The 26,667-nt window shown below is 41.2% G+C and overlaps 6 protein-coding genes across 6 annotated transcripts; 4 read left to right on the plus strand and 2 right to left on the minus strand.

The window, feature by feature from the left end:
• Positions 1 to 19: 19 nt before the first annotated feature.
• CGCS363_v005624 (25-hydroxycholesterol 7-alpha-hydroxylase) lies at positions 20 to 568 on the plus strand (the record flags this gene model as incomplete). Its single annotated transcript, XM_036637473.1, has 1 exon — positions 20 to 568. The coding sequence occupies one exon, from the start codon at positions 20 to 22 to the stop codon at positions 566 to 568; it is 549 nt and encodes a 182-aa protein (XP_036497445.1).
• A 9,123-nt stretch (positions 569 to 9,691) lies between these two features.
• On the plus strand, positions 9,692 to 11,392 carry APE1 (Vacuolar aminopeptidase 1; the record flags this gene model as incomplete). The annotated part of the gene is made up of 1 exon (XM_036637474.1): positions 9,692 to 11,392. One exon carries the CDS (start codon positions 9,692 to 9,694, stop codon positions 11,390 to 11,392), a length of 1,701 nt encoding a protein of 566 aa, XP_036497444.1.
• A 207-nt stretch (positions 11,393 to 11,599) lies between these two features.
• On the minus strand, positions 11,600 to 14,898 carry CGCS363_v005626 (Protein SYG1-like protein; the record flags this gene model as incomplete). The annotated part of the gene is made up of 5 exons (XM_036637475.1): positions 11,600 to 12,390; positions 12,444 to 12,738; positions 12,789 to 12,878; positions 12,935 to 14,784; positions 14,859 to 14,898. 5 exons carry the CDS (start codon positions 14,896 to 14,898, stop codon positions 11,600 to 11,602), a joined length of 3,066 nt encoding a protein of 1,021 aa, XP_036497447.1.
• Positions 14,899 to 18,423: 3,525 nt separating this feature from the next.
• CGCS363_v005627 (uncharacterized protein) lies at positions 18,424 to 19,738 on the plus strand (the record flags this gene model as incomplete). Its single annotated transcript, XM_036637476.1, has 2 exons — positions 18,424 to 19,064; positions 19,123 to 19,738. The coding sequence occupies 2 exons, from the start codon at positions 18,424 to 18,426 to the stop codon at positions 19,736 to 19,738; spliced, it is 1,257 nt and encodes a 418-aa protein (XP_036497446.1).
• Positions 19,739 to 19,935: 197 nt separating this feature from the next.
• On the minus strand, positions 19,936 to 21,535 carry CGCS363_v005628 (uncharacterized protein; the record flags this gene model as incomplete). The annotated part of the gene is made up of 4 exons (XM_036637477.1): positions 19,936 to 20,806; positions 20,842 to 21,007; positions 21,077 to 21,189; positions 21,243 to 21,535. 4 exons carry the CDS (start codon positions 21,533 to 21,535, stop codon positions 19,936 to 19,938), a joined length of 1,443 nt encoding a protein of 480 aa, XP_036497443.1.
• Positions 21,536 to 22,798: 1,263 nt separating this feature from the next.
• CGCS363_v005629 (uncharacterized protein) lies at positions 22,799 to 24,914 on the plus strand (the record flags this gene model as incomplete). Its single annotated transcript, XM_036637478.1, has 3 exons — positions 22,799 to 23,181; positions 23,247 to 23,557; positions 24,907 to 24,914. 3 exons carry the CDS (start codon positions 22,799 to 22,801, stop codon positions 24,912 to 24,914), a joined length of 702 nt encoding a protein of 233 aa, XP_036497442.1.
• Between the last annotated feature and the right edge of the window lie 1,753 nt (positions 24,915 to 26,667).

A 26,667-nucleotide genomic window follows, 5' to 3' on the forward strand; every position in this document is an offset into this window, starting at 1 on the left:
TATATACATCGGCTTCGACATGGCGATGCTCGCCAATTACGCACCCACGGCTTTCTGGGCTGTCTACGAAATTCTTTCCCGCCCGAGATTGGTTCAGGAAATCCGCGAAGAAGTCCGCAAGGCCATCACCAAAGGTGATGAAGCTGACTGGGCTCTCGACATTTCAATCCTCAAGACGGCCTGTCCTCTCTTGTTATCTTCCATCCAGGAGGCACAGCGTGTGAACTCTGTCCAAGCCGGCATCCGCGAAATCCTCCGCGATACGACCATCACCACCGAAGACAGGTCAGTTTTGTTGAAGAAGGGGAGCTACCTGCAAATCAACGGCATCTCGACGCTACGCGACCTGGAAACTTGGGGTTCTGACGCAGCCGACTTCGACCCGTACCGTTTCATGATTCATCAAGATGAAGAGACCAGGGACAGCTACGCCAGTCGTGGCTGCTGCCAGCGAGCTGCCGCCAAACGCATTTTCGGTTTGGGGCGTTGCGCCACATGTGTGTCCCGCAAGGTGGTATGCAACAGGGGGCATCATGGTGCTTGTTGCGATGCTGGTTCTGAGGTTTGACTTTGACGTCGAGGGTGATCTTCAGGTACAAGGCGGGAGCGAGGTCTCAGGGAGGAAGCCAAAAGCCGCCAAAGACTTTTCAACTCTGCCTGCGCCCGGTGAGGAAGATGGGACGTTAAGATTGGTACACCGAGTACGAGACTTCAGCTCTCGGTACCTTAATAAAGTAGAAAACGCTCCATAGTTTGACTATATTGAGCTGAAGACCGATCAATGTTCCTGATGCTCCAGCTGGAGCTGGTAGTTTGGTGTAGGTGATGTTCGCAAATTCGTCAAGCCATATTAAGTTGGCGCACCGCCACATTGAGCAGTGGTGTGGCTGAAGAAGAGGCAACTGGATTAGATTGGATACTGCGTGAAGTGGCTTGATTAATCTAGCTACGAGCGCCAGGCGCAGCTAGCTATAAAGTAGTATAGCCGATCCTTTATATAAAGGCGGGATTCAGGCTAGGATTTAAGCCTTAGGCCTAAGCTTAGCTAACTACTATCTTATACCCCCCTTTTAACTAATATTTCTAATACCCTAAATAAAACTATTTTTATTTTAAAGTAGTAATTTAATTAATTATATAGTAATTTTATATTATTCTTACTTTTATATATTATTTTTATTTTTTTATATTACTATTATTATTCTATTTTAACTTTAAAATACTTCTTAACCCTTTCTAGCTTTTATATAGCTAATTAATATTATAACTACTACTTAGGTTATCTCTATAAAGATAATTAAATAACTATTTAATATAATTAGTATTACTCTTTATTTTTAACTTAAATTAAGTTTCTAAGCTAGTAATTTAGAGGTTTACTATTTAAAACCTCTTTATAGAGTTAACTTTTAACTTAAATAAATCTAAAAACTATTTATTTTAGTTTAATCTTAAATCTTATATTCTAAATAGCTCTCTTTTATTAAAAATAGTTATTCTTAAGTAGTTAATTAGCTTTATAAAACCTTATTATTATTCTTCTAATCTATTAATTAAGTTTAATTAAGTATTAAATATAATAGTTTATAATTAATAATACCTTAAAGATTAATCTTTTTATAATACTTTTAAAGCTTAATTAATTAATTTTTTACTCTTTTAAACTTTAAACTTATATTAATTTTATCTAAGTCTAAAGTTAATTAACTTTTTACTAGTTAAACTTAGTATAATTATAACTTAAGGAAATACTAACTAAGATATCTAACTTAGTAATAAATTTATAACTTAGTAAAGTTAAAGTTTTTAATTACTTTTTAAGCCTTTATTATTAAATAACTTTTTATATAAAAAACTTTTATAGTTAGCAATTTAACTATTAAATAGAGCAAATTAAAGTAATTAAAATAATATAAAGTCTAACTATAAAAGTTAATTAGTTAGTAAGATATAAGGGAATAAAGTTATTATATATAAAAGAAATAAATAAATAGAAGGGATTTAATTAAGATTAAGTCTTAAGATATTATTCTTAGATTAAGACTTATTATTAATTATAAATAGTTTAAATAAACTTAATATTCTAATAAAGTTATAATACTTCTATATTATTAGTAATTTAGTAAAGTTATTAGTAACTATTTTATAAGTTAGGATATAATTAATCTTAAAATCCTTATTACTAATATTATTAATAATCTAGTAATACTTAATCTTAATATAGCGTAGTTTAAGTAACTATTTACTTAATAGATAATTATTAAAAGTATTTATAGAATCTATATATATTTAGAGGGGTAATTAAATAGAGATATTTATCTTTTTAAAAAGATTTATAATATATAATAAAGCTTTCTCTCTAAGTATTAGATTTATCTACTTAGCTTTATAAGTTAATATAGTTATAAATAATTATAGTATTAATTTCTAAGTAATTAATACTCCTCTATATATAACTATATAACTAGCTATTAACTTACTTATTCTTTTATAATTAGACTAATTAATATTATAGAATACTAATAATTTAAGGTTATTAATAGAGTATTCTAAACTACTAAAATAAAGTATTAGTTATTATAAGCTATAAAGATATCTTTATATTAATCTTAGTAGTTTATTATACTTTTTAGAGATATATTATTAATTTTTAGTAGCTTTACTTATAAGCGTTATAATATTTAGTTATATACTATTTATAATTTACTATAACTTACTTAGATTACTTTAATATTTATATATCTTAATAAGTATTTTATATTATTCTATAATCTCTAGTAACTAAGTATTATTAAAGTAGTAAAATATTTAGTTATATTTAGTAATACTTTTCTCTATTAATATATTATTAATATATTTAGCTTATAAGATTTAGAGTTATCTTATTTTATAATAGTAAATAGTCTTAAACTTAAGGAATTATTATACTTTACTTAAATCTTTAATCTAAAAGAAATTATATAAGTTATCTTTAAAATTATTAATTTATTTAATATTAGGTATAATAATAAGTATATTATTAATATAAAGTAATATTATAATACTATCTTTATTAATAAGAATATAAGGTTTTTTTAGTAGTAGTTTAAACTTTAATTATTTAAGGATAATAATAATTTACTTATATTAAAGAAGAGGAGATTCTCTTAGTTTATAGAGAGCTTTTTTTAATTTATAGAACTAGCTAAATCTATTATTAAACTTATAAAGTTAAATAATAAAAATATCTTAATCTTTTATAAAAATATTTAGAAAGGTTATAACTATATTAATTTAGTAAAGTTTTAGATCTTTAAGTATTATAATTAGTAAAAAGACTTATAAAGTAATAAGATTAGTAATAATAATATAAACTATTTTATTATCCTTATTTTAAAAGTTACTATAAATAACTTATCTTATTCTAACTTTATTAAGTTTTCTATTTATAGTAACCTTCTTATTATATACCTATTTACTTAGGAGATATTTAAAGCTATCTAGGAGCTTTTTAAGCTATTAGTAATCTATCCTTTATAAGCTATTAACTTAAGTTTTTATAGTATTAAAAATAGTTAACTTTAGAGGTCCCTCTTTTATTACTTCTTATTTCTTAAAAGTTATAAGTAAGTAAATCTCTAAGCTAAAGGTTTATAATAAGTTAAATACTAAGAAAGTAAAAGTAATTAGTTCTTAATCTATTTTATTATTAATTAGGTTAATTTCTATAGCTCCTATCTTACTAAATTCCCTATTAAACTTTTTTATATTATATAGTATCTAAGTCTTAAGTATCTAAGTTATTTAATTAAAAAAAGAAATAGTTACTCTTAGTAATCTTATAAAGATAAAGCTTCTATTACTACTTCTTAGTTTTCCTTTTAATCTTTTTTATATTAGTTAAAGTATTTAGAGGGAAATAATAGGAGATCTTAGCTATAATAATATAATAAGGGAACTTTATTACTAATAAGAGATAATAAGAAAACTCTAATTTAGAGGAGCAGTAAGAGAATATTAATATAAAAGAGAATTTTCTTCTAGTATTAATTATATTTATATATTTATAATATTAATATTTTATATTAATATATATAGTTTTAGATCTAAGGTTAGTAAACTACCTCTTTTTCTACTAACTTCTTTTTATTTTTAAGGAGGCTTATTTTCTTATTCTTATTTATTATTACCTTCTAATTCCTAGATATCTTCTAAATATAAATTATTTTCCTCTCTTTATAGTTATTCTTATTTAGTAGAATAAATATAATAATATAACTTTATATTTAAGTTATAAGGTTAAAACTTAGCTTTATAGGTTATAATTAGTAATTTATTACTATATTTATAGGTTTTTAGCTTAACCTCTTCTCTTAGCTATAAGTTATTAAATTTAATTAGAAGGAGCTCTCTTTTATTTTCCTTAAATATTATATCTCTTATTTACTAAATATTATTAGTCTTTTTAATAAGAATATAGAAGATATTATTATAGAGGCTATTATATCTTATAAATCTTCTAAATTTAGCTTTAAGCTTTATTTTCTATTTTTTTATATATAGATAGCTATCTAAGTAAATATAGATATAAGTTTAGTAGCTTTAGTAATAAAGATAGTATATATATAGTTTTCTTATAGTAAGAGATATATTAAGGGTATTTATTAGTTTCTTATAAGGATTAATATTACTCTTACTATTAAATAGTAAATTATTAACTTTAATAGAAGTCTTTATTAACTAAAGTTAAAAAGATTTAGGAAAGCTAGTTTCTATATATATTACTTATGCTTTTTACTATATAGCTTTATTAGAACTTTCTGCTCTCTTATTCTATTAATAATAATTTAAAGCTACTATTTCTAAATAGAAGCTTTATTCTTAAATAAAAAGCTTTATTATTTTAAGAAGAGCTATATTATTATTTATAATAACTTTAGAGAAGTAAATAATACTATTTATTACTATAATCTTTTTTAGAAACTAACTTTATAGCTAAATAGCTATATTTTTCTTTAATTTAAATACTTAGAACTATTTATAAGTTAAGAAAGCTTCTATAATATAGAGGTTATAAGTAATACTTCTAAAGTTTTATAGTATTAGTTTTAAGAAATTAATCTAAAGCTTCTAAAAAGTTTAAGTTAGTTATTTTTATTATTTATTACTAGTATATTATATTAATTTTGCAGCCTCTAGCTGTTTACTGTGATTTTTACCTGCTTAGAGCGACAGACCTCCTAACTCTACACCTCTTAATAATATATACAGCCTTTAGTTACATAATTATAATCTTTAACTACCTCTCCTAATCTCAGCTGTACTTATATATGCACACAACTTCACTATCTTTAACTTCACTTTAGTAATAATATAGTTTATAATTACTTAATTACTTAATTACTGCAGACTACTAAACTATTAACCTATCCTCTCTCTTATATATCACCTATATTACTAATACTATCCTTATTACTGCTTTGCTGTCTGCTATAGTAGCTTCTTTAGAAGTAAGTTATTACTATCTCTTCTTATTTAATTAGGCTAGCTAACGCCTTTATAGCTATGCTGTTATTAATAATACTCTCTCTATTAGTTAGCATAAAGCGCACTCACTAATAAGCTCTACTAGGCTTATGCTTAGGCTTAGGCTACGTCTGCCTTAGTATTATGGAGGGTTTGCGCGAAGAAGGCTTACTCCTTAGGATAGCTAGAGATGTGTGTAGCCTCTACTTTAAGGCTATTAGGGGTATTTATTACCTTAATTATAGTATAAAGAGGGTCCTTTTTAGAGGTATTCTTAAGGGCTCTATTTAATACTATTATAATAAACTACTCCTAATTAGAGTTAAAGTACTTACTAAACTTAAGGGCTTTATTTAGTATATAGATATTATACTACGTAGTGATAGTCCTAGCTATCTTCTTGAAAAAGGGCGTACTTAGTATAAGGTTAGTATTCTTATATTCTTTATATAGTATAAATATTATAAAGATACTTTAGGATCTATTATAGGTTATAAGGATAAGTTATTAATATAGGTTTAAGGGTGAGGAAGAGGAAGAGGGAAAAGTATAAGCTTTATACGTAGTAGAGCTTTTTATATTTCTAGCTATAAGAACTTCTTATAATAACCTCTTTAGTTAAGGAGTTATCTCTATTTAGTAGCGTTATAACCTCTTTAGTTAAGGAGTTATCTCTCTTATAGTAGTATTTACTTTACTAAAAGGTTTAGTAAAGCTATCACTAAGCTATAAGAGCCTTAGTAACCTTTTTAGCCCTAATATAATTAGCCCCACTATATGTAGCGCTGCTGGCTCCACGCTGCGTAGCCGGCGTTGTTGCTGTTCTGCTGGTCTATTCGGCTAGGGCGCGCGTTCGACTTTATGTAAGGGTTTACCTACTAGTAGGAATATATAAGGTTTCTATACTGTTTTCCTTAATTAGTAGAGGGTATAGGTTAAGGTGCCTATATAGTGTTTCTAGAATTATACCCACGTATAGAGTGAATTTTGCTATAGTCTTTTTATAGGGGGGCTATATCATAACTACAAACTTAATTATATTAATTTTGCTATAAAGTAGATATAATATTTATATCTTATAAGAGGTATTCTAAAGAGGTTTATATTAATATCTTTTATAGTAATAATAGTTACTTCTCTAAATAGATATCTTAGATAAGTGTGAAAAGTTTAGTAATTTAGCTTAAAAGAGCTAAATTTATTACTTTAGTTAGAAAGATAGATCTAAAGCTAAAGGATTTATATATCCTATTTAAAGTTAGTAATAGTTTTAGATATATTTTTATAAATTAAAGTATTATTTAGATTATTAAAATAGATATTTATTTTCTAAAAAAGACTAATATTAATAATTTATATTATATTATAAGGTTTATAGAGAGTATTATATAATTAGAAAGTAGTTTTTTTACTACTTAGTTTAATAGTAATTACTCTAGTTATACTAATAGCTTAACTAATTTAGTTCTTTCTATTTATATAGTTTATAGTTAATCTTTAAAAGAGATCTTAAAGTTTTTTAAAAATAGAGAGATTATTAAGAATATACTTATTAGTATTAATATTTAGTATAAAGGAGTTTATTCTCTTAATAGAAGCTATAGATATAATATATTAGTATAATTATACTTCTTAGCTATTATTTTCTTCTTTATTAGCTTTCTTAATAGTATTATATATAAAAAAACTATTAGTCTCTATTTCTATAGTTTAGCTAATAGAACTATAAATAAAGTATTTAAATATTTTTATTAATTACTTCTTAACTCTCTATATATAGTTAACTTTATATAGATCTTTAGTAAGAGATTAAAAGTTAAAGTATAAACTAAATACTTTAAAGTTATTTATTAAGAATAATAGAAGAGTTCTTTTTTAAGCTTAAGCTAATAAAGTATTTATAAAAGCTTTAGATAGTTAGTTAATATCTTATTTAATACTAAAGTTTCTAAAGATACTATTTTAGGTTTAGCTTTCTAAGATAAATACTAAAGTAAATACTTATATTATTAATTATTAAGTTATTAGTAGTTTATTTAAGTATTTAAACTTATTATATACTAAGGTATAATATTTAAAGTATTTAAGAGAATACTTATTATACTTCTTAAAGTATTAAGTTATTTTTCTATAATAGGAGTTATATATTTTATACTTATAGAGGTTCTTAAGATATTTAATATTATAAGAGGTATAAGGGTTTTATAGTTTATTAAGTTTAATTACTTAAAGTTACTTTTTAGAGGGAAACTTCTTTTTATTTAAAGAAATATTAATACCTTAAGAGGCTTACTTATATTATTCCTTTTCACTAAAGCTTCTAAGTTCTTATAAGAAGTTATTATAAGTTTAAAGTTTTATAATAAAGTTATTCTCTATAATATTTATTTTTATTTAATTAAAATATTTAAAACCTTAGATAAGTCTATAAGTAAAAGCTATAGTTAATAAGCTTATATTAGAGCTATTTAGTTTATTAAAAGTTAAATAAAAATCTTATATAAAATCTTTAGTATTATTATAGTTAATTTTAGTTATTCTATTTTAGTTATTATAGATTTTATTTATAACTAGTTTATTAAACTTTTAAGTATATTCTTTAGTTTTAATAAAAATATAGAAAACTAAAGTTATAATAAAAAGATTATTATTAATTATTTCTTCTAAGAGATTATATTAGATCTTTTCTATAAATAACTATTTAGTAAGTATAAAACTTATAAATATTAGATTACTTAAAGAACTTAGATTTTTAACTATTATTATTTTATCTTTTTTAAAAATTATATCTTTATTATATTTATTTAGTATCTTTTTAGCTATTAAATAAAAAAGTAATTTTATTATTTTAAAAGTATTCTTAAGATTAATCTCTTATAGTTTAAAGTTTATAGTTTTAGTTAGTTTAGAGATAATATTATATATTAGATTTCTTAGATTTAATCTCTTACTAACTACTTTCTATATAGCTACTCTAACTATAAAGTTTATAATAAAAAAAGGAGGAAAACTAATTTAAAATAATCCCTTTCTAATAGAGCTAAAAAAAAAAAAAATTAAATTACTAATTAAAAATATATTATTTTATTTAATTAATTTAGTAGTTTAAGAGAAATTTAAATAATAATTAAGAGTAATTATTAAATAGTTATTAAATAGTTATTACTATATAATTATAGTAATTATTAAATAATTATTAATTTTAATAGTTTAAGAGTTAAGAAGATTTTATAAGTAGGGGATATATATTATAATAACTATAACCTCTACTTAAAAGTATTACTTCTAGTAACTTAATAATCTATTAATTACTTTATAGTAATTATTAAACTATAAAGTTAGAGTTTTAATAGCTACTTAGGAATAACTTTACTATTTAGTAGATAGATTTAAGTATTTAGAAAACTTATAACTTATATAAAGTAGCTTAATTAATCTAGCTATAAGTGCTAGGCGTAGCTAGCTATAAAGTAGTGTAGCTGATCCCTTATATAAAGGTGGGATTTAGGCTGGGATTTGGGCCTTGGGCCTGGGCCCGGCTAACTACCGTCTCGCAGATGCAGTGCAACCGCGTCCTCACTCGCAATCCGTCGCGTGAACATTCCAAATGACACCATCGTCCACCAAATCACGGCAGCTTATTTGGCGCAAGGCACCACAGACAAATGTCTCGCTCCTCCGCCTCCTTCAGCCATCCTGAGCGCCTGTGACCTTCTGAATATGGTTAAGTGACCCCTTCCCGAACCCCGGCGCGACGCAGCGACACTATTACCAGCCACCATGGCAACCATGAACGCGATAAGATAACGAGCTTGCTCGGTCAATACAAGCAGGTGGAGCTGAGGTGGGCAGCAGCCGGGCCCGTATCGGCTTGAGTCAATCGGCGAGTCGTGCTTTCCCCCCCGATTTGGGTGTCTGTTGCGTTGAAGCTTCCGGCGGCTCGCACATCCGATTCCAAAGCTCCAGCTGGCTTCATCCTCGCCCACGTCCACCACTCCTCGTTCCTCGGCTCGCGCTCTTATTCCTCCACAGGCATATCGTCTCCAGCAAGCTCACCGCACATTGCATCTCGCGCAATCACACCGCTGACTTGTTCAATTGCTGGTGCACGTGTGCATTGCATCAAAACATCACCAAAACACCACAACGCCCTCCCTCGCGATAACACCAACAACAACTTCCAACCATGACCAAACACACTCCCGACTCTCTCCGCACCCGCGTGTCCTCCCTCTCTCTCCGCCTGCAAGCAATGGAAGCCGCCGAAGCCCTCTCCCGCTCGCAATCGCCCGCGCCCTCGATGGCCGCCTCGACAACCATCCCCGTCACGGCGTCCAAGCCCTTCCTCCTCGCCGACATGGAAGGCCGCCCCGCCGCCTCCAACCCCGTCTGCGAGTCCTGCTGGAACGCCCTCCGCTACAGCGAGGTGAAGCAGACCTCCCGCGCCGCCTCCCCGGCCGCCTGCAAGCTCTGCGCCGTCGCCGCGGGCAAGCCCGAAGCCTACACCCAGCCCTTCGTCGACTTCCTCACCGAGAACCCCACAATCTTCCACGCCGTCTCCTACTTCAAGACCAAGCTCGCCGCCGCAGGCTTCACCGAGCTGCCCGCCCGCGACAGCTGGAAGCTCCAGCCCGGCGGTAAGTACTGGACCACCAAGAACGGCTCCGGCCTTATCGCCTTCACCGTCGGCGAGGCCTACAAGCCCGGCAACGGCGTCGCCATGATCGCCGGCCACATCGACGCCCTCACCGCCAAGCTCAAGCCCGTCTCGACCAAGCCCACCCGCGCCGGCTACCTCCAGCTCGGCGTCGCCCCCTACGCCGGCGCCCTCAACCAGACCTGGTGGGACCGCGACCTCTCCATCGGCGGCCGCGTCATCGTCCGCGACGAGTCCGACAAGACCACCACCAAGCTCGTCCGCCTCGACTGGCCCATCGCCCGCATCCCCACCCTCGCGCCGCACTTTGGCGTCGGCATGATGGGCCAGAACAACCCCGAGACCCAGGCCGTGCCCATCATCGGCCTCGAGAGCTCCTCCGACGCCGCCTCCAACACTCCCGTTGAGCCCCTCGGCCCCAAGGGCTCCTTCGTCAACACCCAGCCCCCCAAGCTTGTCAAGCTCATCTCCTCGGAACTCGGCCTCGCCTCCCCAACCCAGATCGTCAACTGGGAGCTCGAGCTCTACGACTCCCAGCCCGCCCAGACCGGCGGCCTCGACCGCGAGTTCATCTTCGGCGGCCGCATCGACGACAAGCTCTGCTCCTGGGCCGCCTTCACCGGCCTCCTCGCCGCCGAGTCCTCCCCCTCCGACGGCGTCATCAAGCTCGTCGCCCTCTTCGACGACGAGGAGATCGGCTCCCTCCTCCGCCAGGGCGCCCGCTCCAACTTCCTCCCCCTCACAATCGAGCGCGCCGTCGAGTCCCTCTCCGCCGCCGCCGACGTCCCCTTCGGCTCCAACGTCCTCGGCCAGACCTTCGCCTCCTCCTTCCTCGTCTCCGCAGACGTCACCCACGCCGGCAACCCCAACTTCCTCGGCTACTACCTCGACGACCACGTCCCCCGCCTCAACGTCGGCATCGCCATCTGCGGCGACAGCAACGGCCACATGACCACCGACGCCGTCTCCACCGCCATCCTCCAGCGCGTCGGCGAGCTCGCGGATGCGCCCACCCAGACCTTCCAGATCCGCAACGACACCCGCAGCGGCGGCACCGTCGGCCCCGCGCTCAGCAGCGCCATGGGCGTCAAGGCGGCTGACGCCGGCCTGCCGCAGCTGAGCATGCACTCCATCCGCGCGACGACCGGTGCTCTGGACCCTGGTCTGGGCGTCAAGTTCTTCAAGGGCTTCTTGGACCACTGGGAGAAGATTGACGGCGAGTGGCACTGAGAGGCGCCAGTTGCTAGAGAGGATAGGCGTATATAGAAGTAAGAGTTCCAGCGCGGCGTAAAGAGTAGACGAGGACAGAGTATGATTTATGAAATGGCTTGTAGAATATGTATCAGCACAAGACGCATCAGCATGGATGCAATTCAAAGCAATTTTCAAGAAAAGTGTCTCATTATCGTGACAGACATTAAAGCCTTATAATTACTATTAAGCCCGCCTGGTTCCCTGCCGTGCGTCGTCACCCAGCTCCCGTGCCTCTCTAATCTCCATCGAGTCCGCCTCAGACGCCGCATCAGATCTATCCCCATCATCGTCATCGTCGTCATCACTGCCGGACCCATCGTCGCTGGCCATGCCCCCGGCCTCCTCCAACTGCGGCTCGACCTCTTCAATGGGTTTCTTCCTCTTCTCAAAGTCCTGCCGATGCGCCTCGGCCAATATCGAGGTGAAAGTCCTCTGCGGCGGCGGCATCGCGACGCTCGACTTGCGCCGTCTGACGGTACCCTCCTCCATGCGACGCGACGACGACGTGGTAGCCCCGCTGGCGCCTGCCGTGCCCGGTGCGTCCGCGGTGCCCGTCGTCTCAAGCACGGCGCCGTCCTTGCCGGCGTCGCTGATGGTCGGCGAGCGCGAGGGAGACTCCGACGGGTAGGGAAGGGGCACGTCGCGGGAGGCCTTGCGCGCTGTGACGTTTGCGCAGTGCTCGTTCTCGACGCGGAAAAGGGTCCACATGCCGCGGCGGGAGACCTCTGCGAGGGCGACGAGGAAGGAGACGATCGTGGAGTGCTGCGTGTCGTGTGTGAAGATTGCGTAGAAGATCCAGGCCCAGCGGAGGATGGGGTCGACGACGGCGATGAAGTAGTAGGGCCACGTCTTCTTGAGGGCTCTGGTTTGACGGAGGACGGGCAATTTGCTGGGCTTCCCGTCGGGCTTGCCGTTGGGCTTCTTCTTGGGGTTGGGGTCCAACAAGGAAAAGTCCATGAAGATGTCCCAGATTGCTGAGGGTGACTGTTAGTTGCTGGACTGAGAGAACTTGGTGGCAAGTACCTACATGTGTAGATGGCGTTAACTGTGGAAAAGGTAATGAACATGGCCAGGTTGCCTCTGGTGTTGTTGATGCGGTACATTGAGAGAGACATTGCGGCGAGGATGGACATTGTGTACTTTCCGCCGTTGATGAGGTGCGGGAAGATGTTGCGGGTGTCTCTGTATCGGCGCAGGCATTGGAGGAAGCGCCAGATCGGGGGAAGTGCACCTAGGAAGCCTAGAAGGCGGGAATGGTTCGAATTACACTGGACTGGGTTGTCCCATGCATTGGCATAGACGCAGAAGAAAAGCTCGACGTTCTATGAACAGTCAGATATGCCACGGTAGGGAGACATTGAGGTACACTTACACACATGGCGTAGGTCAGAGAGCAGTAGATGTCGCCGAGGAAAAAGTCTCGGAACTCGACTGGGTAAAGACCAGCGAGCAAGAGACGCCACTGTCGAGTGTTGTTAGATGGCGCAATACAATCATTTTAACAAGCAGCTGACTTACATGAGAATATGCGAACCATTTTCGACTCCTAGCTTTGAGAACAGGGAGGGGAAGGAAAATGATAAGGGCTGATACGAAGATGAGAGCGACAGGATAGTACTCGTACACCTCGTCCGAACCGTAGGAGCTAAAGTTCAGCCACAGGAAGAGGCCGAAAATGAACGTAAATAGGCTTGGAAACTCGGCTAGCTGCCGCCAGTCGAGGTTGTTGCGTGTATCGAATTCGAAGATGAAGGGATAGTTGATCTTGTTCCTGGTCCATATGGCACAGTTGATGCAGAACATGCAGAACAGCAGGAGCATGAAGAAGTAACCGCCGTAAATCTGCAACAGGTAGCTCGTCTGCTCGCGGACGTGGGCGTCATGGTCCCACAAGAGCTGGACACCCAAGATGGCGCCTTGGATGCCAAAGACAGCACCAGTCCCGAGGAGAATACCGCACCTAAAGGCGCTGCCAGACTCGTCTCTAGGTTTACGAGCCATGCTTCGCAGCTTACCCGCAGCGATTTTGTGGTTGCCGCGCTCAAAGTAGCGGGCGTATAGGTCCTCGACGGCCTTGATATGTCCATCTAGGGCGTCGCTGTTGACGAACCACGACTTGTTCACCTTCTCGGTCATATAACGGTACTGAGGGCGGGCATTGATGGCCTTGTCGTACTTCTTATTCAGCTTGCGGAACGCAGTCCGGTTGAGGATGGCGTAGGACTTGAGGAGTTCCAGGCCACGGTAAAATTCCTGGAGGGCAAGCTTCAACTTGCGCTTCGCGGACCGGTAGGGAACTTCATGCTCTGGTGGTCGACGGATGTAGTCCATCCTCGCGTCTTGGCCCTCTCTAGGACGCATGACTGGGGTGGGAGCCATTTTTGACAAGTTCCTGGAGTTGGGTCCTGGTCTGAAGATCTTAGACCTAACCGGATCAATCCAGCCAAGTGGACCGTTCTTCGCACCGTCGCCATGTCCGTGGTGGCCGTGCATGAACTCCATCTCGGCCTGTTGCTTTTGAGCGTTGAGCTCCTGGGTTCGTCGGTTTCTCATTTCGTGAAGCTGCTCCTTAAGCACCTTGAGGCGCTGTCCAGCCTCGTCCTCCTTCTCCTTGTAGAACTTTTCCACCGTGTTAAGCTGATCGTCTAGGAAATTTTCGAATTCTGCCTTTTCGATTCCCCCGGGCTCCATTGCCAGTGCCTGCATACCGTATTCGGGGTTCGTTCCAACCCGATTGAGGGGTGAAGACCCCGTAAACCACCTTCGCAAGCCGCGTCTTGGCGAGCCACTTACAGACCCGATGGTAGCGGAGTGAGGGAGCCTCATTGACGAAGGAGAGTGCGTCTGTTCAGGCGCAGAGGGCTGATTGCTTCGTGGATCCGTCATCATGGATGCGCTGCGCTGTAGAGCCTGCCTGGCCATTGGGCTTTCCTGAGCATGAGCCCCTTCAGCACCCTGGTCCGTCGTCCGGGAAGGCACCCTCATCGCAGGGTCAGGAAGCTCGAAGGTCGGCCGCCGATCGAGGGGAGCTCCCTCGTGCTGGGGCGGCGTATGCACGAAGCTACCATATTGCATATCATTCGAGCCACTCGTCAGGGTCTGGTGTTCGTGGTTCGCAGGGATCGCTTGCGCAGGCGTCATGGGCTTCTGTCGGGCAGAGCCGACCGGGGCAGAACCCTCTCGCAGCGATGTTCTCTCGTCGGGATTCGTTTCCCTCGCATTGTCGCTATTGAAGAAGTTGGATGTTCCGCGGTTGTTGAGCTTGCCCGAGTTCCCTTGCGGACTACCATTGGCGCGATTGATGGCGCGAGACACTTTCTTAATGAGCTTCTTGCCGGCCTTGTAATCGAGGTATTTGACGCGCCATTCTGTTCAAGGGACACTGCATTAGCAAATCGCAAGACAATCGCCAGAGACAGGCGCATGGGGGAGGCTTTCGCACCTGGCACAAGGTCCTGCTCGAGCTCCTTTGCGAACTTCATGACGTAGTGGCGCCCTTATGCGCGGCACAGCGAAGCACTGCTGGGACAGTAAACGCCATGAAACGGAGGGGTTGGCTCTCAAGGTTGCAGTCGTGTGGACGAAAGGTACGACGGGACGAGTCAATTGCGACGACTGTTGACTGATCAGACCAGACAGGAGTCGATCCGAGGCTTGGCTCTTCGTCCTCGTCGTCGGTCTCGCGTGGGAGATTGTTGTTTTTTTCTAGAGGTAGCGCATGGACGAGCCGTTCGCCTCCCTTCGCCAAGCTTCTGCCACGGACCAGGCGCCCCGCCTTTTCTTTCGTCTGGTTTTTTTCATTTGCTCCCGATGCTTTATCGCGTACCTTATCAGTTCAGTGTTTCCTTCAATCTGATGCCCTGAACCTGGCTGTTTCCTCCCCCAACGGAAGTCTGTCGGCAACCGGCATCGCCAATGGCAGCGCTTGTCTTTAGCACTCCCTCTGCCCTATGGCTAGCGGCAATCGCTGGAAACTCGCGATATCCTGGTCAAGTCCACCCGTTGCTTCAGCGCTTCGTTAGCGGTCTAGTCCCGTTGGCCCCTTGAGCTTGCCGAAAAGCGGGAAAGCCAGGGGAGGTCAGAGCGTAGGTAGTAGGCGGGATTATGTCAGCCTGGGCTTGCATGTGTTGCTCCTTCCATCATCGACAACTTTCTTTTTGGGCGACATTGTGAATTTCGCGATGTTTCTTTTTGCAAATTCCCTGTCTGTCGCGCCTAAATCTCTCCAGATTGAGTTTCATCACCTGTCAAACCACCATCGTTCTATTTACCTTCTTTCGCCGCCCAACAAAGTTCCTGCTTAGTGCGAATTACCTCACGGCTGCGTCCGCGAGCCATCACAAGCACGAGGCACCGAACGCCACCCGGCACGCCCAACCGATAAACTCAAGACAGAGTTCACAGGGTCCAACTCTGTTTCCCAGATCTCGCCCTTCAGATGCCATTTCCTGCTGTCAGTTATCGGTATAGACTATAAGGTCACATCTTGGTCGAATCTTGTCAGGGATGGGCGAGCTCGTCTAATGTGACTGTGCCGCTTGTCGAGCACCCACTTCACATCACCAACGACAACCGCCACCAACAGAACGACAAGGATCTCTCTCCCTCGGCCATCCATGGACCGGGTCGCAAACTCTGGCCGCGAGATCTGGATCCTGAATGGCCTCATGCACACATGCATATCCATAACCGTATTCACACTGACACCTACTACTGCATAGTACGGACGGGCTGCGGATACTGCATCGACGTCCAGCTGCCGCTGTGGGAATGGCTTCGAAGGAACGACAAGGTGTCGTTGGTGCGAGAGGCAAATCGATCCCGTCTCCCCAACGCAGCATCCTTGCCTCTTTCACGGGTGTCGAATCCACATTTGCTCACGAGAGAGGCGAACCCCATCACCTGCCCGCCCAGGACGATGCGGCCGAAAAAACCGAGGCTTGCATGGCTCTGCACAAGTTCCAACAATACTCGATCAAGATCCTGCCTCCCTCGGGCATTTCACAAAGACAAAAACAGGTACACGGGATTCGCCCGTCACATCTCTGCTTCTCGGCCTTTGCTGTCCGGCAACTGAACCACTCTTGCATCGCATTCCAACTGAAACCTCCGTTTGTCGACGCAGCCGGGCGGAGAATGCTTCTCGCAGATTGATTCGTTCAAATGGGGAAATGCACCTCACCCCATCCGGCAGCCCCGTCGGACGGCCGGCGCAGCGACCGCCGTTCCCCGGGAACTAGGCACTTAGCGCGCCTAGTTCGCGGCCAGGCCTTATCGACAACGGTCCCGCAGCCCGCGATGCGTGGAGAGGGAGAGAAGGGGGTCCAGATGAGGAGAAAAGAACGCCGTCGTTCCCCGTAGATCAGCCAATCGCCTCTCGCCGCTTTTCTGCCTGCGGAGCTCTGGCTAGGTTGACGATGACAACCAGGTAGCGCCTTGAGCGGCCCATCTCACGCCAACACCGCTGTGCCGCGGACACGCAGCAAAGTGGCCGTGACAGTTTGACATTTGCGTGTTGGTGCGCTCCCGGCGGCCGTTGGGATCATCTCGCTGCCTGCTATGCTGCAGTCTGACAGGTTCCACGTCCCACTCAACGACTGGAATGCCTAGATGGGAAAACGCTCAGGTCTTGGGGGTTGTGGTTGATTTGCTCGCTACGGGATGCATGGTTGCTGGCCATGTCGCGGGAATTGCGAAGCCCGGACTGAGACATATCCGTGTTGAGCGGCTCATACATTCCTCACTGAAGTGCAACACCCAGCTAACTGATATTCATCACACTCGGGTCCGCAGCGTCATTTCAGTCATTTTGGACCAACGCAACCGGACAGATCATCGCCCACCTCAAAATCCAAGCGGGAAGTGACGGCTCAGTTCTCAGCGCCTAGCAGCTTGATCGGCTCATCCTCTGTTGGAGCTGTTGGTGCTGCGTCGTATCCCCTGGCACATGTTGGTGGAGCAGAAGGAAGGTCCAGGCAGGGTCTTCACTTTTTTGTGGGTGGTTTACAGGAGCCGTCGTCCGCCTCCGATGATGCACTTTGGCACTACCCGAGTGACACACCCAAAAGCCACGAGTTCACGAGGAACCACCACAGATGATCTCTGTCTCACCACGGGAAACGATCCCGCAAAGTGTTCCACGGCCGGCCGCCTCTCCCTTTCGCGCCCGTCCGCCCTGTGGACTCGACAAGGGGGTACAAGTACTGTGACGCCCATCCCGTTCCGCTGCGACGTTCACAGTGCCCGTTTTCTTTGCTTTTTCCTGCTTCCGGAAAGCAAATATGAACATGTCACATTCACGTCGACAACCACCCTCCGCAACATGGAACAATGAAAAAATATGACCCCATGCGCCGCCCATCCTTCTGGGCCAAAACCAGGCCACAAAATGCGTGTTTGCTTGCCCCCGTTACACAGGGTGGAGATGTGATCCTCGCTCTCATCCTGGGCAGGCGAGAGACACCAACACCAACACCACTTTTTGGGGGTCTCGGTCCTTGCCGCGCCTTTCGCCCCCTCCCCACGTATGTATACAAAGTGGGCGCTGTGCTTGTATTGAATGATCTCGCAACTCGGTTGGCTCACCTGCGAAACTGGTTGGTTGAACAAAAAGTCCTTTTACCAGATTCTCGGGACGGTGGAACGATATACAGCCTCGGTTGGTTGCTTGGAGCCTTTCCCTCGAGGACAGAGCAGGTATCCGAGACACTGTGAAGCAAACATTCATATATATCGGTTCTCGCAACCTCTGCACCCCCTGCCTCTGAGACCACCCCTGCTTGCCTGCCCTTCTTCCCTTCTTCTTTCTTTCTCCCAGTGCCTGCCGGTTTCTGTTCCCTCTTCTCTGACTAAAGAACCATCCCGCTGGATTCATCTGTTGACGGAAACTTACGTCCTATTCGATCCTTCTCGCCAACTTCACACCGTGGGCTCACTATCTTCCGCATTCTCATCGGCCTTCGGGTCAGAAGTGCGGCCCCGATATGGAAACTCATCTCGGCCCGGCCATGGGCCATCGAAGCCTCCTCCGCCGGGCATCAAAATCATGTCTAGGCGGTTTCAAGAAAGTATTTTCCACGAGGAGTGATCGCCACGACGACTTCTTGACAATCAGCAAAACATCCGCAAAATCATTCAAGTTTTCATTCAAGACCTCGTCTCTATGGAAGAGGACTACACCACAAGAGGACGAAAAGACATGTAAACCGAAGCCCAACATCACCAACACCACCCCCGAAGAAACCCCGAGAATCAAAGACCCAGAACTGAGGCGGCAGGCCTACCCCCAGGGCCAATCACATATTTTCCGACGGCTACCGCCCGAGATCCGCGAGCAGATATATAAGGAGTTTTGGGTCGCGTGCGGCGTGGAGCGACACGCGTTTCTTGAGGATGGGCATATGCGGTACTCGCCGTGTGTGACGGATCACGAGGCGCCGGATGAGAGGCAACTGGGCCTCGCGAGAGACTTTAGAAAGGCCCCTCAGGTACAATGGCACCCGGAATGGTTTCTGAGGATGCAGTCGCCGTGGTGTAATCACTGGAGATGTGAAGAGTTATGGGAGGATATCAAGGAAGGGAGGAAGGTCGACCTAAATCAGGGCCAGAACCAAGCTTTCATGTCACTTTTGGTATCTTGCAAGAGGGTGTACGTCGCAGCCTTCACCCCTAATCACTCTGAACAACCACTCATTGTCTACCCCCAGATACGACGAAAGCATAGACTCCTTCCGCGAATCCCGCATCCTAAACATCACAAACGGCCACACCCTCCAGCGCCTCCTCAAATACCCGCGGCCCCGCTACGTCTCCGTCGCCCGCACGATCAACATCTCCCTGCGCGAGGACAGCGGCAACTGGCTGTACCTCAACGGCGGCAGCATCTGGCACACGCTCGCGGCCAAGGAGACCAAGGCCACCAAGGTGTACGTGTGGCTAGACGCCGAGTGCCCGCTCACGCGCCGGCTGCTGACCGAGTTCCGCGAGCTGTACACGGGCGTCCCGGCGGAGATCGCGCCGAAGCTGACGATCGACTTTCCCTGCGACGCGGAGGACGGGTTCTGGGCGTGGGGCGAGGTGGACGTGCAGGAGCAGAATGCGTGCGCGGGCGGCGGCGGGTGGGGGAGGGTGGAGCGGAGGGAGGCGATTGTGCCGAAGTTTAAGGTCGTTGCGAGGGGGCGGCAGAGGTTTAATGAGACGAGTTGTGGGTATGTTAGTCGGGGGGATCTGGGGAGGCCGAGGGTGAGGGTGTTGAAGGCCGGGAATCCTTTTGAGGATATTTTGTTGTATGGGAGGGGGATTCACGATGATTCGTATTACTAAGGAAATGAAGATACCATCGACTCTTTTTATTTTGGGTGAACATACTGCAAAACGAATGACGTTAAGGAGAGAGAAAACAAGGTCATGAGTTATTGAGTAATATTCCGTCGCACAGCCATACCGCATTCTCTGAAGCCCCCTGAACGCTGCCCCCCTGATCCTTATTTGTTCGCGCAAAGAGAAGACCAAAAAATTCCTCAAGCTGTTCCACTCCACCAGTTCCGAGCAGCCTGCCAGGGGTTCCATGCAGGAGGAGGCCCAAAGCCTCCCCGGTTGCTGGATTGATACCCTCCGTTACGCGCTTCTGCGAAGAAACGGGCTGCTTCTGCGAGGACGGCCCACCAGTCACTCTGGAACCATCTTTCAAACCAAGAAGATTCTTCTTTGGCTTTACCCTCGGTCCGATTCCTAGGTTGTTCCTTAGGCTGTTTCTTAAACTCTTCGACGGGTTGCTGTTTGGATTGTTCCTTAGATTGTTCCTTGGTATGCTCCTCGGGTTGGTCTCTTGTCTCTGTGTCCCTAGAGTCGTCTGATTTGTCGCTCGAGTTCTTGACTGCCTTCTGAGACCTGAGCACTCCGCAATCCTTGTCCAAACCCGGTCGTAGCACCAAAGTAGCACTATCCTCCGATACCTCCACTATGGTTTGCTTCAGATCAGACGCAAGAATCCTCGCTGCCTCTGTCTCACACAAGGCCATTCCTTGATCCAATTCTTGAATAATCTGCAGCTCGCCGACGTCTTTGTCTGTGTAATTACGTCGAATAAGATTGCGAAGTTCGTCGCCTCTTTCATGGGCTCGCCGTTTTTTGGAAAGGATGCTGCTCCACGAGTCTCCGGAGCCCCTACCTCCAGGAAAGCCATGATGGTAAATGGTGGCTCCATCAAGTCGACCAGGAGGATCCAACAGACAACGGACAACCTCGTGGTTTTCAAAGTCTGCCGTGATGGCCCATCTGTCCTCGAAAGCATCTTCCACGAGCTCGTCCCATTTTGTGGTAACAATCGTGATGTTTTGGAAGAAGGTCGGACCACAAAAACATTCGATCCATCGCAGAGTGCGCAGATCGCTGTCCAGAAGCGCCCCATTCGCCCATAGACATACAGAACACCGGAGAAGGTGACGAATGGGCGAAGTGTTGAAAGACATGCCATGATGTCTTTGAAGTTGTCTTCATCGTCTAAATCGGCGGCGCCAAAGCCAGCTGTGTCTATGAAGAGATACTGGTGATCATCAATGATGGCGGGGCAGACGTGGTACCGCCGGGTCCCTGCATGATGAAAACGATTAGCAAGTTAACGAGGATGAGATTTCAAAATGAGGTCAGATCTTGACCTACCGGACTTCAATGATTTGCCGACATGAAGATCCATCCCGGTAAGCTCATTGAGTAAGGAGGACTTGCCCGTACCCGCACTTCCCATCACGAAGATCAACTTCGTGTCTTTCATACTAAGTATACGGCTTGTTAAGATCATACTGAACATGGCAGTCTCGACACTTACGTGCTCTTGATGAACGCCATGACCGCCTGTGACACACCACCTTTGGCTTTCGAGACCAGCGATTTCAGATGTTCAGTGACCCAGGAATTCCAGTTAGTCTTGGAGATATCCGGTCCTGGCTTGCCGACTGCCTTCTGGGTAAGTTGATCGTCATCGGTATCCGACTCAGTCCCTGAATTGGCGGAGTCATTTGAGTGGTATGATCGGCCTGGACTGTCCACAGGAAGGCTGGCAGAAGCTGTCGTGGAGCTTGACGCACCAACATTGATGGTCTCCGTCGAAATGACCTGCATCTTGAATAAGAGGGGTGAAGAATGTTTCAGCAACAAGGTATGCAGCAGATAATGCTCAGGGTGAGGAGTATAAGAACAAGTGATAACTTGACAAGTAAGTTTCGGTTGCTCGATGACCGCAACAAAAAGTTCATCTGGAGTGAGAATGCACCGCCTACTTATAATTTTCAGAAGGGGCTCATACTGGTGGCTCAATGGATGAGCTGCAACTACCGTTCAACCTGTTGTGATCAAGGCTTATTGGCAAGCTCATCAGAACACACCCCGAATCAAGCAAAACAGTAGCCCGTCCACATCAGCGTTGAGTATTCTTGTGCACCACTCAAAATGATGTCGACTCCGGTTGGTTCTCTGCAGTGGGGCAGCAATGCTGGGCGGCCATTCGAAGGACTGTCTTGCATTGATCCAGTCGTTCCAATGCATCCCAAGGTGGAGACGCTTATCATCACCCAAACCAACGTGATGGTTTAGGATCAGGCCAATGATCATGCGTTATCATATGCAATACACGGCCGAGCCGAAAGACACCTGCATGGCGTTTCCCAACACCACCACGTGTAAGACTCTTTCTAATGGCTACTGCATTTTGCATCCCGGCCCAAATGAGGCGAGATCTTGGGGCGAACCAGATGTATGACCTCGCCCACGACCATTTCCGGCCAGCAGGCGGTCTGTTTCCCCTCAAACGACCCATCTACTACTTTGCTGCCGCACAGTACTTCGCATATTCTCCTTCTACGGGCATTCCAAATCTCGAGCACTACCTTCAGGCATCACACGTATCGACACGTTCAAGTCTGAGCATCACAGCCAATGATGGAGCGCTTAGACAATGCTGCCGTTCAAGCTGCCTTCCAAGCTGCCTTGGATCACGCCATGCACGATGAAACAGTTTACGGTACATCAGCAGAAAGCCGTGTATGGGGGAACCATCTTGAGGAATACAACCCACTTGATTACTTGCATCTTTGTCAAAACGATGTGGACCTATTTTTGTTACCCCAGGAATATCAGCCTTTTTCTTTGATTAGCGGTACCTCATCCGACTTCAGCAATCAACGGCCACAGGAGCACTCATATTCGAGTCACAATGCTAATGCCAATTTGGACGTCGGTTTGATGAATCTCTCGATTCTGCGGACGGCTGGACAATTTACGTCCAACTTACGATTCCCAATGAGTAACTTGCTTCATTTTGATGGAAACGTAATGACATTTAAGGAATGGGCTGACTCGCCTTTTTTCTCGATGATAGTACCATTCATGGATATTGAGCTCTTGGAATACTCTGGTTCTCTCGCAGCTACCGACCTGATGACAGCATCTTGCAATCCGATATGGCCTTCCGAGCTTAACCCTCAGAAATATCCTGAGCAACAGAGCGGTTACTTGGGGGTTGCAATATCTGACTCGAGTGAGAGCCCAGCAGCGATTGAATTTGTGATGCACGACCCAATGGCCAGCGAGCGGGCCAAGCAGAGAACCAAAACAACCAAGTCGGAACCAAAGACGCCATCAAATGAGCAATCAAATGAGCACTGGGATATGCTCAAGGAAACCCATCTGCGTCGACTCTACATGGAGGAAGGCCATACGGTGAACGAAGTTCTATTTGAGATGCTCGTCATTCATGGGCACGAACTTGGGTATGTGATTTCTTTGGCACTTATTCGACGATAAATTTCGAACAATGGCTGACTCAATTTGTTAGTAAACCGACATTGGAAAGAAATTTCAGGCTTTGGGGATTCTCCAAGAACAGGTCTAAGCGCAAAGATTTACAAAATTCCGTCGGGCGACGTCGGCGTATCGCGTACGCCTTGCCAGCTACCGCCTCCACGATCAAACACCTCAAGTTTGCTTCAATGAACGAAGCAAGACGAAGGCTGGACAGACAAAGGCCGCACTTTGGACTTGCAACAACATACGTTCAGCAGGAGAAGATGTTCCACGCCGTTGATCATCTCGTGAAAGGGCTTTTCGCTTCTGGCAAGCGGAGCTGGAAAGCAGTGAACCCTCGAAGTACGAACTTCACGTCATCGGACTTCGGCTTCTGCAAAACATCCCTCGACTGGCAACTGGTCTCTGAAAAGTGCCGCTGCATCGCAATACTATCTGATGCGGCGCAGTATGGAGAAACATTTGGTGTATTGGAGGACGTTGTGGACATCCTACGGTCCTCCACACGGCTTTGCAATCCAAGCTTCCTGGTCTATTTCTGGAATTTCCTTAACTCTAATGAACGTTCGCATTGGAGATCGCAAACACTTCCTGCTGTTCAGGTCTTTCCTGCTACAGCTCCAGGAAATCTTGCCTTCGTCTGTTGGAGTACACCATCCAATTACCGACTTTGTCATATCACTGGTAGCCGTCGCAACTTCAACTCCTCTCGACCTCAAGACAACCTTAAGCCTTGCATGCTGGAAGGCAATTCATGTTATCGCCAGTATACTTGGCCAAGAACACGCCATTGTTCTCAATATGACTGCCTACTGTGTGAGGAATTGGAGAAGTCGCTTCAACCCAAGCGAAGAAAATATTGAGTCCGGCTACTATCATCTGGGTGCCTCGAGTTCCATATCGACCCAAATAGTATCCGAGGACGACATATCCTTACATTTTGACCACCTTCTGGCTACTCTGAAGCCCATGAACAATGCCGCAAGTGTCATACAAGAGGCAGTTGATATTTGGACCATAACAAAAGACGGGTGCTGTAAGAAGCCCCGGGTGGGAAATGCGTACGAAGTTCTCTCCCTCCATGCGTTTACTTTCACAACTGAGCTGCTCGCTTCTCATTACATGGAGGCGCAAGGGCCAGATCGACTGTCTAGTTTCGAGACAGGATACGAATACTTGAGCAAGGGAATTGCGACCCTGGCCAACGGCAGTAAAGAGCATCAGACCCACGCAATGGCTTTGTCAAAGCGATTGGAAAGCTACCTTAAAGCTTCCAATGACAGAGGAAGGGCAATGAAGGAAAGAGAGCGCGGTACTGAGCTACGTCTGCGGATCAAGAAGATGCTGATGACTTCATCATGGGCTTCTCATCAAGTACCAGGAGATCGTCCCAAGACTGGAGCAGCCTGGGCGAGAAAAAGTCGTCAAAGTCGCAGAGAGAGTCATAAAAGACTGACACTGTTACTTGATAACAAGAGAGTAGAGACCATGTAGCTGAAGCGGACTGTCCCAATCAGGTGGATAGATGCCTTAGGTACACGACAAATAATTCCGCATCTTACCTATCCTCAATATAAATCGGATTTAATTCCTATTGTGATGCCCTTAAGTATCCGAGGTAGCCTTACGCTTAGAAGAAAGTATAAAGTAACCTACTTCTAACTTACTTATTTAGACTAATAATATTCTAGTATATTAGGATTTACTTTTTAAAAAACCTTTTATATTAAACTTTAATTTAAAAAGAATTAAGCTATTTTATTTATATAGATATTATATATATATTATAGTTAGTTTATAATAGTTATAAACTTAGTTTATATTATATTTCTAAACTATTATCTATAAAGTAAATTATAACTTTATTTAATTTATTTTATATCTATTATATTCTATTTTAATTTTAAAACTTTATTTTTATAATTATTTTTAATTTATAATATATTTCTAATATAATAATAATTATTAATTTAAGTATTTTTTATAAATTTACTTTTTATTATAACTTTTTAGTTTAATATATTACTTTTTAAATAGAAATAAAAACTAAAAATATTTAGAAATATATTAATTTAAATAATATTTTTAGTATTTTTTCTAATTTAAATAAAATTAAAAATATATTTTTATTTAATAATTAGATTTAAAAAGAAAATAAAATATAATATAAATATTATAAAATAAAATAAGAAATTTATAATAAAATTATTACTTTATATATTTTTATTACTTTAAATACTTAAAAAGCTATTATAAAAAATAATATTACTAAAAATAAAGATTTTAGAAAAGAAAAGTTTAAAAAAACTATTAATAACTTATTACTATTAATATTAATTATATTTATTTTTCTTATTAAAAGATTTATAAGAATTTTTAAACTTTATATTTTATATTTTATTATATATATAGCTTATAAAGTAAAATATATATAAAAAGAATAAATATATAAAGTTTTAAATAAATAAATTAAAGATATTATTTTAGAAAAGATCCTTATATTTATTTAAATAAAGTTTTTTAAAAAAGAAGATTATACTTTTTATATTTTAATATATATTTTAAAATAATATTATATTTTAAATAATTTAAATAACTTTATTATAATTTATAAAAAATATATTATAGTTTTAAATTAAGTAGTTTTTATTATTAATTTTAATATTTAGATTAAAAATTTCTAAAATATATTTCTTAAAGTTTTTTAGTATAAACTACTAAAAATATAAAGAACCTTTATATTAAAAACTTTTTTCTAAGTAATTTAATACTATTTTACTCTATTTTAAACTAATTTAAAGTTTATTAATATTATTAAATAAGAATATTTTAGTATTAAGATCTAAAATATAAATTAATATATTAATATATTTAAAAACTTTCTCTATAAAAATATAATAAGTATTTATTTAAAAAGTTATATTAATAAAGTTTTTATAATATTAATTAAATAATTTAATAATATAATTTTTAGTAATTTTATTTTAAAAAAGCTTTTATAAAGTAAGTTAGTTTTATATTATATATATAAAAATATTATAAATAAACTTTATTTATTTATAATTATTTTAAGTTTATTCTTATAAATAAAGAAATTTATATAAATTTTAAAGAAATAATTTAGGTTTATTTTAAAATTAATAAATTAAAATATTTTAAATTTTATACTAAAATAGTTTATAAAAAATAGTTTACTATAAAAAACTTTAATACTTTTAGGTTTAAAAATAATAAAAATTAAAATAAGAAAAAACTATTTAAGAATAACTTTAGTAGATTAAAAAGGTTAATTATTATTTTTATTTTTAAAATAAATTTCTTATTTTATATAATAATTTATATTATTATTAAAGATATTATTATAGAAATTATAATAAAAGAAATAAAAGTTTTTATATTAAAATTTAAACTTAATAAGATCTATATAATTTATATTTAAAACTTAAAAATTC

Source organism: Colletotrichum siamense, assembly GCF_013390195.1.
Source record: "Colletotrichum siamense strain Cg363 chromosome Unknown KSG_Cg363_contig03, whole genome shotgun sequence".
Taxonomy (NCBI): domain Eukaryota; kingdom Fungi; phylum Ascomycota; class Sordariomycetes; order Glomerellales; family Glomerellaceae; genus Colletotrichum; species Colletotrichum siamense.